This window comes from Magallana gigas, chromosome 3, assembly GCF_963853765.1.
Source record: "Magallana gigas chromosome 3, xbMagGiga1.1, whole genome shotgun sequence".
Classification (NCBI taxonomy): Eukaryota; Metazoa; Mollusca; class Bivalvia; order Ostreida; family Ostreidae; genus Magallana; species Magallana gigas.
The window spans coordinates 33406626-33420132 of NC_088855.1; the positions used below are offsets into that span (position 1 = coordinate 33406626).

At 34.9% G+C, this 13507-nt stretch overlaps 2 protein-coding genes across 3 annotated transcripts; one reads left to right on the top strand and one right to left on the bottom strand.

The window, feature by feature from the left end:
* The first annotated feature begins 20 nt into the window (after positions 1-20).
* Positions 21-9209, top strand: LOC105320510 (protein starmaker). Its single transcript, XM_034481604.2, has 15 exons — positions 21-153; positions 460-586; positions 1199-1305; positions 1780-1847; positions 2381-2472; positions 2921-2971; positions 3094-3163; positions 3321-3409; positions 3591-3740; positions 4379-4493; positions 5089-5253; positions 5429-5482; positions 6196-6321; positions 6604-6699; positions 7178-9209. The coding sequence occupies exons 1-15, from the start codon at positions 96-98 to the stop codon at positions 8840-8842; spliced, it is 3033 nt and encodes a 1010-aa protein (XP_034337495.2). The 5' UTR covers positions 21-95; the 3' UTR covers positions 8843-9209.
* A 1292-nt stretch (positions 9210-10501) lies between these two features.
* Positions 10502-13483, bottom strand: LOC105333932 (tripartite motif-containing protein 2). Of its 2 annotated transcripts, XM_011437174.4 has the most exons (3): positions 13331-13483; positions 11583-13129; positions 10502-11495 (listed from the first exon to the last, which is right to left on the bottom strand). In XM_011437174.4, exons 2-3 carry the CDS (start codon positions 13119-13121, stop codon positions 10791-10793), a joined length of 2244 nt encoding a protein of 747 aa, XP_011435476.3. In that variant the 5' UTR covers positions 13122-13129; positions 13331-13483; the 3' UTR covers positions 10502-10790. The 2 variants fall into 2 exon arrangements, with proteins under 2 accessions (XP_011435476.3, XP_065935438.1); XM_066079366.1 differs by lacking the exon at positions 13331-13483 and having other exon boundaries at positions 11583-13185.
* Between the last annotated feature and the right edge of the window lie 24 nt (positions 13484-13507).

The window sequence follows — 13507 nt, forward strand, 5'->3', positions numbered from 1 at the left end:
GAAACCCCTCAAATATTAGCCAATAAAAAGACATTTTACAGAATATTTGTTATCGCCAGATTCATTCTGGAGAGAAACACGTGTAGATTTTAGCTATGGATATTAAAAAGAAAATAAACAAAATTATCAGACGTGTTGCCAAATCCGCCAAGGGTAGTTATATCTTTCAATCTTGCAAATTTTACCATTCCAAAATGTCAAATGATCATAATGAAAATAGAGGAAAACAAAACACATTGATTCATCTTGTCCAAAATATTTTTTTTACTCTTATTTCATTATATCACATCTGATTAATAACATATGAATTCTGTTCAAAGATTTTGTAACATCAAAACCAAAATATTACTAAAGAAATATAAATTTATGGAAATCTGTTTCTGCTTCCAACAATGTCAAGATATTATAATACATGTGATAACTATACATTTAGTACATGCTTTTTTTTTATTTTTACAGATATCAAGAATGTATCACGAAAAGAATTAAGTTCTGCCTTTCAGACAGCAATAAAAGATCTTCCAAACGGTGATGTTAAGGAAGCTATTGAAGCACAATTTGAAAAATACTTGGGTGATTTTGAAAGGTAAAATATGTTACACTACAGTAGCAAAAAATCTTTGTTTATGTGGCAATCAGACCAGTTTGGATACCAGCGTAATACTGGCGTGCAACCAGTTCTCGCAGGGTACCATCTCTCACCAGTGCATTGTTACGTCATTTTATGAACACAAAGTTATATATGAAAAATGACTTAACAATGCACTGGAGAAAAATGGTACTCGGTTAGAACTTGTCGCACGCAAGTATATGGCGCTGGTATCTAAACTGACCAGAAATTCAGGGTTGCAAGGTTTGAATCCTGATTTGATCCATCATTATTTCTCCCATCCCACACATTTTGAAGATCATTTGAGGGGGAAGGAATAAGACAATCAAACCAGTTTCAGTGTGCCAGATAGCTTCAGTTGGTAGAGCACCCGACTAGTGATTCACGTTGGCCTGGGTTCAAATCTTGGTCTGGTCATTATTCGTCGCATCCTGTTACATTTATAATTGTTTCTGTTTTTCAACTTTTCAACATTCTAGGCTGTATGTTTTTCTATAGTAGTAAAGAAACATGAAACTTAATTTATGGTCACATAAATACATCAGTCTGTGACACACATATTTTTGACATTTTTATAACATATTGTAGGAGGGTATTGCAGTCAAAAGAAAATGGCATGTTTTATCACAAACTCAAACCAGACGAGATTTGGAAGCCACCAAAGGGGATGTCCAATGAAGAGGCAGAGAAGATAAGTAAGTGTGATTTTATTTAATTGTTTAGCTTTTACTATACATCTAGAGCTCGAGAGTAACCCAATAGTTAACCAAAAGAGTGTCCCAATTGTTTTTTTGGTTAATGGTTAACTCGTGCTTGGGGTAACTAGTGCCTAAGTCAGCTTCTACATATTAAGAAGTAAACACTTGTACACAAACACATACTAGATTAATTTGAAACCAAACCAGCAAACTTATATCTCATAATTTTGCAATGCACTGAGATGTTATTCTCCACACATTTTCATTTTTTTACTTCTTTTTCAGTGACTGTTTTAAAGATTTTTTTAACAAGTAGGGAGAAAAAAATTTAAGATGTTAATTTAAGGAAATTAGTAAATGAAGTTACTAGTAATTTGCTTTTTGTGTATATATTCTTATGTGTACATGCATGTTGATTTTTAAATTGTATTTTTCCTATTTTCACTATTCATTGATTCAATTTTTTTCCAGGAACTTGTATGATTGCCAAGAAATTAAAGAAGGGGCTGGATATAAAAAGAGATGTGTCTATGCTTCAGGTTAGTCTGAAATGTAGTTCCTGTAGAAGAATGATAATCTATGAAATAAAAATACTTATTCATGATCTGCACAGAATTATTTTATTTGTATTTGTGGGCATCAGTTTTCAGTGATTTGGTTTCAAGGATATAAAACTGTGTTAAAAACAAAATAATTTTTTGACCACTTTCTGACTTCAATAAAAATTTGATTTTGTTAATCAGCTGAACAACAAAATCCATGAAAATCAATGCACTTCAAATATTGATAAAGCCACCATATTTGATCAACTTTTTGTTACAAAGACTGCTGATGATGCAACAAGTTATTAGCATAGCAACATCACAACTAGAAGCTTTTCAGAGGGATGACTTTAAGCACATTGAATGATATTCTCTGGAAGTCTGATATCTAGAAACATAATTTTGTTTTTTTCAGAGTTGAAACATTTTATTTCCTGTAATATTTGATACAGACATTGAATATAATGAGCTTACTCACTCCTGACCATGTTTTTACATTGATTTAAATTTCATATCAATTTTCTCTTTAGTCATGTCAGAAGGACCCAAGAGTTTTGATGAAGCTGAGTTCCTCATTAATTCCTCTGCAGAGCTTAAAAAATGTTATGGACATTTATGAGGGGTAAGTTAGTGTGAATTCCTTGTGGAAGGTAGTAATAATTGATTGTTTTGCTTTTTTTATTTTAATTAGTTACTCACAAAATATTGAGAGCTGTTTGGAAATAAGATAAATGTACATTATGAATAACCAATACAGATCATGGTATCCTCAAGATGGCTTTTGAATTAACATATGAACAGAGCAAATTATATGCTGGCTTGGAATCCATGAGGATATATATATATTGAATTATGGGGATGAAATGATTTTTATTTTATTTTGAAAAAATTAAAAATTAATTTTTGGAGGAAAAGCACATTCAGTATTTGCACAATAGGATTTGTAAATGATAGTAGATTTCAAACATCTCAGGTGTGTGAATTAAGCATTATACTGATATATTTGATAAAATCTTATAATAGTGAATTATGGTTTTTTTTGGTAAAGAATTATTTCTGTAATTTTACAGATATTGTCAAAATGAAATGGAGAAGTGTTTACACAGCAAAGATGTTCCAAGGTAAAATATAAGCATGTAGTGTACCTTCATTAATTTACTACATGTAGCTCGTAATGTAACGTCTAGTGATAAAGGAAGACAATAATTTCGCAACTGTTTTATATGATCTGTTTGAATTTCAGCATTCAACGTTTGGCTGACTTTACAGAAGAAGGCCTACGATGGTTCAGCATGAAGTACAGAACTATTCCAGTATGTGAAGATGAATTTGAAAAATAAAGAGATATATTTGGATAATCAGTTTGGGTTTATAGAACTAAATATCCTCTTCATTAAACATAGATTGGTCATCCTCAATACAAAACAAGTAAATGCATTTGTACCTGAATGTTTGATTCTCTAATTGCAGGGAAAGATGGAGAAGTCCTTGCTAACTTATGCTGACATAATGGCTGCTTTATCCTCAATATATGTGGACTTAAAAGTTGTACTCTCTAGGTAAGTTTTGAACATTAGATGAAATTATTGTAGAAAATGATTATAAAAGTATTGAGTATTTTTATTAATGAAAAAGAGAGAGAGAGAGAGAGAGAGAGAATAGCTGTGAAATGCAAGTATGATTTATGATTTATTTTAATTGAGTACTTTTAAAGTATTTTTACATAATTATTTCTTACAGAGATATGGAGAAAAAAGAGATTACATCTGCTGCAAGGATGCTGTGTGGTTTAGTGAGTGCAGTGGTTCCAGACAGCCATAAACTGGACGTCGTACTTCAGCTAGCAGAACTTACCCCTGATGACCAGAAGTTTATCTGGCCATATGTTAAGTACGTACAGCTTTTCGCTGCATATATTTAATGACTCTGATGATACATTTCTATACTCTGTCCCGAGTTTTTGCTTCCACCACTTTTTGCTAGATTTTTCAATAATAGTAAATACCTGTGTGCTAAAACTACGTTCATCCACTAATATAAAAAATGTCCAGATTATCTGTTTTGAAACGCCCCCTCTACCGCTTCAGGTTTCAATACACATCCCGAAATTGAAAGTCTACGGAGATTTTGCATTGCGACAGCCATTCATAAGCCCGGATGATAATGTTAAAAAATTGCGCGATGTATTCCGAGTGTATTCTGAATGGAGAAAAGATGTAAACATTCCCCATTATAAATCTCCGTAAGGAATCTGTTTTCGTTCCTGTGAATTTTTCTGAGAGGAAAGGGATAATTGTTCAATGAAAATATCTTGGATATATTCCCTTTTAACGATTTCAACTGTTTTTCTTTCACAGGTATGTATAAATTTATTAAAAATCATCAAAAAGCGATGGAAGCAATAACTTGGGACAGACTATAGTTTCAAAACATTTATTCCGCAGAGTAATAAAACCATGGAGAATTTTGTTGATGACTTTTGAGGTACTTAATCTACATTGTTTAATACTAGTAAGGCTTCTTTGTAGGAAATCTCTTAAGGATTTCAAGATTTCGGGCGACAATAAAAGGTTCCTGAAATACAACATCTGTATGGTGAAGCTGAGTAAACTTTGGCCAGAAGGCATGGAAGAATTTATTCAGGTTTGTAAATTGGTTATAGGGGGATTCAAAGGAAGTTTGGGAGAATATCAATCTGATTAAAATACAGATAACTAAAAATGCACAGACGTCACAATATCACCTACAGAAAAGCTTTTCTGCCATCTGATTACCGGTACATGTAGTTACGGTACATGTAAATCCAAAGTGGTTCTGATGAAATGGAACATGACTCTCAATGGGTTGTAGCCAGACCTCTCTGCACTTTACGCTATGTAGAGATCTGTATCTTAATTAGATTAGCTGGAACCTGTACTATAACCAAATCTGTTCACTCTTACAGTTTTACAATATTTCTTATAGATTTTCCTGTTAAAAAACATGAAGTTTTCAAAATGCATTTCTTATCATTTTAAGATCAAGATGTTATAATTTGTTCATCACTACCGGTAAATGAATACATTTGTACTAGGTCAATAAAAGTCATATTAAATGTATATTTTTTTTAAGTGAATCATGGAATTAAGTATTTACCAAAATAAGGAACTAACAGTTTTCAAAGTGTGTAAAAAATCTTGAAAATAAACTGGCTGCTTTTAAAAATATTTTTCCTAAATACAAAATAATTGATTTTCAGTCTGCCAAGAAAATCCCTGCTCCATCTGATTTTATCACTTGGATTTCATCTTGCAATCCTGCTGTTCTGGAGTCCATTCCGACTGACAGGAAGTTCACAGGGACTCATGTCACCCGTTTCATGCTGGAGGATTTAGATGAAAACCTTATTGAGCAGTTTCTGGAAGTAAGTCAAGAATCATTGTGAAACAACATTGGTGATTCAGTGAATGAAATTACCATTATTTACGATATCCTGCATAAATAAGTTTTAACTAGTTCATGTACAATTTCCGTACATTTACTTCTTCAATACACATGAATATCTATTTTTTTTAAATTAATAATATGTCTTTCTGTAGGCATTGACTGATAGAAAGGACGAATCAACAGAAACAGCAGAAGGTGAACCTATGGTAAGTGTGGAGTTGAACAAAGAATCTTTCAGAGGTTTATAAAAACTTTCATTTTGAAGTAAAAGGCATTTTGTTTTGAAAATGCCTATTTATTGGCCACGTTTCATCCATTTGATATCTTGAGAACTCTTTTCATATGACCCATATTGATTTAATAGTTAGAGATCACAAAGCTCTGTCAACTTCCTAGGTCTAATTTGAATAAGATTGGCTTCCTAGGTTCTCGCCATAAATAATTACAATCAACAGGTGTACCAACATCAGTATTTCAGGTACTTACAGTAGACAGACATTCAGTATAAATAATTGTATAACTTACATGTATTTATAAACATTTTGTTAGTTCCATTCAAAAAACAATTGATGGAAATTGTTTAGTAATCCGTATTGGCAGTGAAGATTCTCAGTAATAAGTTCTGAAGAGAGTCAAGTTCAACGTAAATGATTGAATTGAATACAGCTTTGGAAACTTTTAAATGATTGAGTATCTCTAGTGATTTTGTTTCATCTAGCTAACTTATAAAACCCAGTTTGTTGGTTTCAAAAACCTATACTGGCCAGTATTCCTCAATTTGAAGGAACTGAAACACTTACCATTTTGCACATGTACATGAAATCTGCAAAAGTGAAACTCTTTCTAAGAAAACTATTACGGTAGTCTAAATTTCTGAATACCAGATACTCAGTAATACAGACGTATGTAATTGACTTAGGTGGCTGATGATGCCGAGGCGGTGGACGAAGAATTGCCAGACCTAGAAGTGATCGAGGAGAAGACTGAGACCAGCACCACCTCAGCCCCACAGGAATTATTTTTCATTGACAAGGGAAAGCCCAAGGTAATCATTAGATCAGAAAACTATTATTTACCTCAAAATATTATTACTACATATTGAAATATTAAGGGTTTGAATTTTAAAGTTTTAAAAATTTGCTTCTTACCATAATATCATTAAATAATGTGAATGATCTGAAATGTGTCTTGCTAAATGACAAGGATCTCTTTTGTTATAGGTAGACTGTGTTTTATCTTTGTACATGTAATAGGTAGACTGTGTTTTATGCATTGAACAAGTACATGCTGTAATTATGCAGGAAATATTTTTTGCTTGATTTACTAGGCAGAAAAGGATAAATTGATAGACTTAGATGAGGAGGAGGAAGAAAATGAAGAAAAAATGGAATGTGATGATGACAGTGGTTTAAACTCTGAAAGTGTAAGTCCAATTTACTTGCTAAGATTTACTGGTAAATTTGGTTGTGTTTATTAACACACATAATGTGACTTATAGATAAAATTTATCCAGTTTTTTGGAAGCTATAGGAGTGTTAAAATATTTGCGTTTGTTAGTAAAACATTCTCTATCATGACAATGTGCTATCTGTCTTTAGAACTGCTTACGGTGATTTGAATGGGATGTGATCATGTACTTGTAATTGTCTTCTAATAACTAGAATAACAAGATCTACTTGTATATCTACATGTACATGGTACTATTGTATGTTATAATGAATTAAACACAAAGAACCCCAATAATTTCAGAATGACAGACACAAGTTTTGTTTTTTGGAAAATTAAAAAATTGAACCACCTCTACAGTACAAGACTCGTAAGAGAAAAAAAAAAGTCAAGAGACTTCTTAATCACAATTAGAAGTCACAGCTTTGGCTCATTGGTGTGTTTGTATTTTGCAGCCTTTAGTATTGAGTGACAGTGATGAAGAAGATGATCCTACCATCATAGTGGATGATGCTCTAGAAGAAATAGAAGAAGTCCTCCAGAATGCAATGAATAAAGAAGTCAGTGGAAGTGAACAGGAAGAAGAGGGAGAGGAAGATGTCATTGTCATGGATGATGTGAAGACAGCCAATGCCTTGAAAAAAGGAAAAAGCCCAAGGAAAGGCAAAAAATCTGGTTTTGGGGATTTTGAAATGCATCTTAGTTCATTAAGTAAACAGTTAAGGTCCAAAACTGAGGCAATGGAGACTGATGAATTAAATAAAACTGTGACTAAGGATACAGAGTCACAGGAAGGTTTAGTTACACCTCAGAAAACCCCATTGAGATCTCAAAGGTCTAGTTCAAAGAGAACAACATCAACAAGTTCCCAAAAGTCAAATGAAGATGATAAGAGAATGGGGGGAGACAAGAAAGTGGAAGAGAGTAGGGCTAATGATAAATCACCAAGGCAGGCAAGTAGTTCCAAAGAAGAAAAAGTTCAGGAGGTCTCGAAAGAAGAGGCAGAAGAAATCTCCAGTGATAATGATGATGCAGCAGAGAGTGTCGTTTCTGATTCCTGTGATTCTGATGAAGCTGATTTTGTTAGCTGTCCAAAAATAGAAGAAAGCATTCAGTCTGCATGCTCTAAGACAGGAAATGAAACAGTTTGTGAATTCATGTCCCCAACTGTTGAAATGATTCAATCAAAAGTAAGGAAAAGCAGTAGACGGAAGCTTTTGAAGGATGACAATCCTGCTGCAGAAGATGTAGATGTTTACACATTTATTATGTCCCCAGCAAAGAAGTCAAAAGCATCTGAAGAGGACTCTTCCAACAAGGAAGATGAAACTGCCCAAACGACAAGGAGAAGATTAAGAAGAAAAACTACTTCAGACCTTCTGCCAGAAAGCAAAACCAAGAAGGATAGTACAAGAAAATCCTTGATGTCACTTGAAAACAGTAACAAAAAAAGTGATTCTAAAATCACTGAATATTTCAAAACAACCCCCATTAGAACCCATGGAAAAGTGCTCTATAGGGATGAAAGTGTGGAGGAAAAGAGTGGTCAGCTGTCAGATGATCAAGAAATTTCAACAAATGGGGACAAGAAAGCAGAAGAAAGTGAAAGTGGATCAAGCATAAATGGGGGAACAAGAAGAAGTACCAGAAAAAATAAGCCAGCAAATGTTTTGAGCAATCTGACCAAACACACCAAGAATTCGCCTGTTAAGAGAACAAGAAGTCAGTCAGGCAGTGAAGGAAAAGAATCAGAATCAACAACTAGACAAAACAAAGATAGTAGAATTGTGACAAAATCTGGAGTGCAAACTTTAGACAATGTAGAAGAAGTATCGCCAAGGAGGACTAGAAGTAATTCAGAATCCAAATCAGCACAGGAGAATAAGACCATAAAAGACAATGCAGATGATGCTATTTATGCATCAAATGCATCAGAGATGGACTCTAGTTGCGATGACATGAAAAAGACTGGGACCTCTAAATTGACTCCTAAAAAGAGCCCAAAATCCCAGAAAAGAGTTCTTCGATCAAGGAAAGCAACACATTCAAAGAGAACGCAATTATCAGAGAGTTTACCTGTTGATTCCCCAAGAAAATCTCTACGATCAAGAAAAACTTAATACTTGTTTCATTTTTTTATTGGTGCTAAAAAGTCATTACTAGCTCAACTGAACGAAATGTTAAAATGAGCCATTTTGTTACTTTTTGTTGAAGCAGAGTGATTTGAAGTGTCGTTAAACTTCTTATCTGCAAGACTATTTTTTGTTACCACAACTTTTATTTTTTATAACAACTTTTCAACCTGTATAAATTTTCTGACCAAATATAGTGAATTTCAGAATTTTAAAACGTGGTGCAATTGTAATTTTTTTATTATTATTAATTTTTCTTGTCATCCATAAGAGTCGTTCATGTTTCTGTTTATCAATAAAGTTGACTGTGAACTTGATTCCGAGACATGGAGTCATAAAGCGGCTACAAAAGAAATTTTTGCGTTTATTTATGCTTGAAGTACATGGTGACTTTTGTGAAATAAAAGCCAGAAAAGAACCATAATGGGTCTTAATGTTTAATTTGAATGTGTTTAAATTGTTGCAATTTTAAGATGAATATGGAAGCACGTTATCTGTTTACATCATATAGTGTAAGTCTTGGATAGCTCAGTAAGTTAAAGCAATGACTTTGTCACACATGATGTTTTTTTAGCCCTTTTTCGAATTTATCTGTGGATATACTTTACCTTTTTTTTTTAAATTAACGGCATTTATAAATACTGTTTTTATCTTTAATGCAGAATTGTGCATTTTGTGTTTGAACTTCGATCTTCTTCCTTAAAAGCACATTTGCTCTTTGAATTAGATACTGGTATCGATGGAAAAAGTATACAATCCAGTTCATGTAAAAGCAATTAACCGGAACTATACCCTGGTGTAAGAACGTTTTTTTTTAGGACAAGAACCATTCAGTCTGTGTTGCTTGAGACAGATGCCATGTAAAAAAAAACCATGCCGTTGCCTTTCCAGAACATCTATAGGAAATGGTACAATTGTGGGGAAAAGTACTGCAAAGTAAATACGGTTCTTTCTTTGCAAAGAACGTGAGCATTGGTGACATTTTAAGCCAAAAATACAGGAAGAGGGCTTATAGATTAGAAAGAAATGGGGGTGGCTCAATTAGAGTTTTTCGTCCCCTTGCCATTCTGGCATCAGATACGACCCCTTATACAAATAATTCAGGTGTTAATACGGAAAAGAGTTAAGTTGAATGTACAGTCAATGATGATAGTGTTCGAACGTCTTGTAAAAATCCTTCTACATCTACAAACATCATTCCTCCTGTTATTTCTGCTGGAAAAACGAAAGCGACGTGCATTATTTGTCAAAAAGGGTTGTGCAACCTTTGAAATTGCGTTACGCGAGACTTTCGATAGCTGCTAATATGTCCTTGGTTCTAAATAAACGCATATGAAAGAACATGTATCGTATTATAGAATGTAAACTGAAAAAAAAAAAAAAAAAATTCATAACTCGCACTGCAACGACAACGACTGTTAACCTTTCTTTCAATCACTATACATTCAATTTATGAGAACTAGAACCTAAGAGTTAACTTTGTATGGCCTAAAATCACGAAGTGGAACGAAATTCGATATATCTTTGTAAAGACAGAAACCAATATCGGCCCTATAGGTCAATTCATTTGTTATATACAAGTGATCCTTTTGTTTTAAAAGAGAAAAAATAAAATAACTCAAAATTTATATACCTCCATTGAAAAAAAACATAAATGTAACAATGAGATGCACGTACAAGTACATTTAGATGTATATAATAGCATTTTTGTTATTGTTAAAATAGATAAGATTTGATTAGCTACGCTCTAGGGTCGCACTCTAAAACATCATGTTTTCAGGTGAGCAATGCTGCCCATACTTTTTGTTTCATGAAATACCGGTAACGATAAAGACACTTGTATTTTCGTTGAGCCTCAAAATAATCCACTCGATCAATCACTAAGCTATTAAGCACAACACAAACATAGACCAAACCGACACGACAGTTTGTTTCTTCAATACACCGTAAATATTTTAACCATGTTCTTTTCAACATCAACTAGTGTTGACTGATACTGGGTAACCATGAGATGATCCCCATCGGAATGGAGCGCGATCTTGTGTGGATTAGAAATTCCGTCGCTGATTACATTACCGATGACGTCACCATCCGTCGTCATCAGCAAAACGTTGTGGGACTTGCATCCTGCAACATAGACACGTGTTCCTAAAACAGCAATGCCCTTGGGAGTTTTAAGCAAATGTTCATCATGGAACTCCCACCTTTTATTCCCGCTGGTTGAAACGGCTATAACAGACTTCTTGTATTTATCAGTGACGTAAAGGTTCTTAGCCGACTTGTCCATGGCGATGTAGTCAGGGAATGAAAAAAGGTCATTGTCATCAGCATCCTTGCTGAAGACCTTCAGCTCTCTCCCGTCTTGGGACATCAGTTTAATGCAAGGGGGTTGCAAGGAGCAGCAGATGGCGAATTTTTTGCTGGCAAATGCAATACCCCAACATCTTGCACCGGTCTGAATATTGGAAATGACCAAGCAATCGTTCTCTCTAACTTGGTAGATTTGAATCTTTTTTTCTTGGGACAGGCTTACGGCAACATCGTTTGCTCCAATAACTGTTATATCATATGGTTTGGCTGACAATACCTTTTCACCAAGCCACGTATATTCTTTGTTGAAGAGTTTCAGCTTTCGATGGGTCTGAAAAGTGCAGTTTTATTTTAAGAGGTATATAGATATAAGACACAGTTCTAAATAAAGTAGAAATCTGTTTACTAATTTACATACCTGATCTACCAAGATAATTTTGTCGTTACCAATGAATTCTGCTCCTGTAAAACAACAGTTTTCTCTATCTTGGATCGTACGAGCTTTGAAGAAGAAGTCGAGAGAAGCCTGTTTGGGAGCTAGTCTCTTAGTCGGTGTAGCTGACTTTGGTGAAAGAATGAGTTGTGGAAGTGACCTTGCAGAAGCAATGGGGGACAATCTTGTGTGGATAATTCCGTTGCCAGCCGATGTTTGCGGGGATTTAGGGACGTTCGTTGGTGGCGATTCCATTTTTAAAGTCAAGGACAATGGAGGAGTTCTCCGAGTGGATGATGGTGATTGTGGTATGCTTTGATAAGCTACTGTTTCTTCTTCTATTTGGTTCAGTTTAGCTTCTTGCTCGAGATTGTACGGTGGAGCAATATGAACAGGGGCATATGTCAGCGTTATCCTTCCAATATCTTTTAGTGCGTTCGACATTGATTGAAGCTGTTTGTCTGGGACAAAATTCAGGAAGACATCCTTCATTTCGCGAGTTATGTCTGCGAGAGTGTTTTCACCGACATGGGTTTCATGTTTAACCTTGTCTATCGTTAGCAAGACATCCGTATCCGACCCATGTTTCAGTGCGTTCTGCAGCAGAGACAGGGCGTTGTCGGTTGTGCTTGCGATCCCATCACAACTCTCGATGTCAGAGTCGTTGTGGATTTTCTCCTGTAGCTTGATCTTTTTGATTTCTTCGGTCAATTTGTATTCTTTGGCTTTCAATAAATCATTCATTTGTTGTCGAAGACCTGCTATCTGCTGGCATAGTTGAAAAGATGAATCTTCCATAGTCTTTAAGCTATGCTTGCGATTTTCTGAAATTCTGTTGGCCCAGTCTCGTTGCATCCTTAGCTTCTCGATAATAGCTTCTGCTTGCAGCCTTTGTTTGTCAGCTGCTTCCTCGCAAGACATAACATTGTTGCATTTTCTGTGATCCAACGTCACGCACGAGGAGCAGACGACATGGTTGTGATCCTCGCAGAAGAAAGACAGCTCGGTTCCGTCGTGGTCAGGACATGGCGGCCTGTTAGCCGAGTCTTTTATCGGTTGGTGTTGGAGGTCAGTCATGCTGATTAGATTGTGGTGTTGCAGGTATTTCAGAGATTTATGGAAGGATTCGCATTGTTCGCAATAAGCCTCTGAGCATTCCTTACACCATTTTACCGCCATAGTTTTATCGTTACGTTTGCAACATGGATCGCATTCCCTATTTTCTGTCCGCAAACGGACATTCTCCATCAAGTTTTTAACGAAGTGGTTTACCGGGAAAGATTCCACCCAGTGCTGCGGGGCTTGTTGCGGGTCTGGGGCATCCACTTGTCGTTTACATTTTGGACAATTAAAACCTCTGGCCAATTTTTGTCCCTTAGTAGACTCTACGATGTGACGACTTATACATTCTTTACAGAAAGAATGGAGACATGGAAGTCCCACAGGATCTTTGAAATCCTCTTCACAAATCGAGCAGGTCAAGAAAGCCTCAGCGACGTCAGGTTCATACATAGACCCTGCCATTTCCTAGACTGCTTAACAAAAATAGTTTATATCTGTAATTTTGGTTTTGTCGAAATTCAAAAAACTTGGGTACAGAAATGGAACTCGTTTGAAATTTTCATTTAATTAACAAAATGATAATACTAGTACATTTTAAAGGATTTCTTCTGTTCTTGTTCTGTTCCTTTTTACACTGTTTCTTTAATACAGACAATTTCAGGTTTACCTACCTTAATAAGAACTATTATTCTTCAAAGTAAGGTCTCTTTTACACTAGCCATATGGTTGTTTAATACACAACTCTTGGTGTAAAAATCTTTGCAGAAGTGGCAAATTTTAGAGTAAAGGTTGTTTAAAGCCAACCTAAAACAAAAGACCCACTTTTCCAGTTAACCGATCTTTTACAA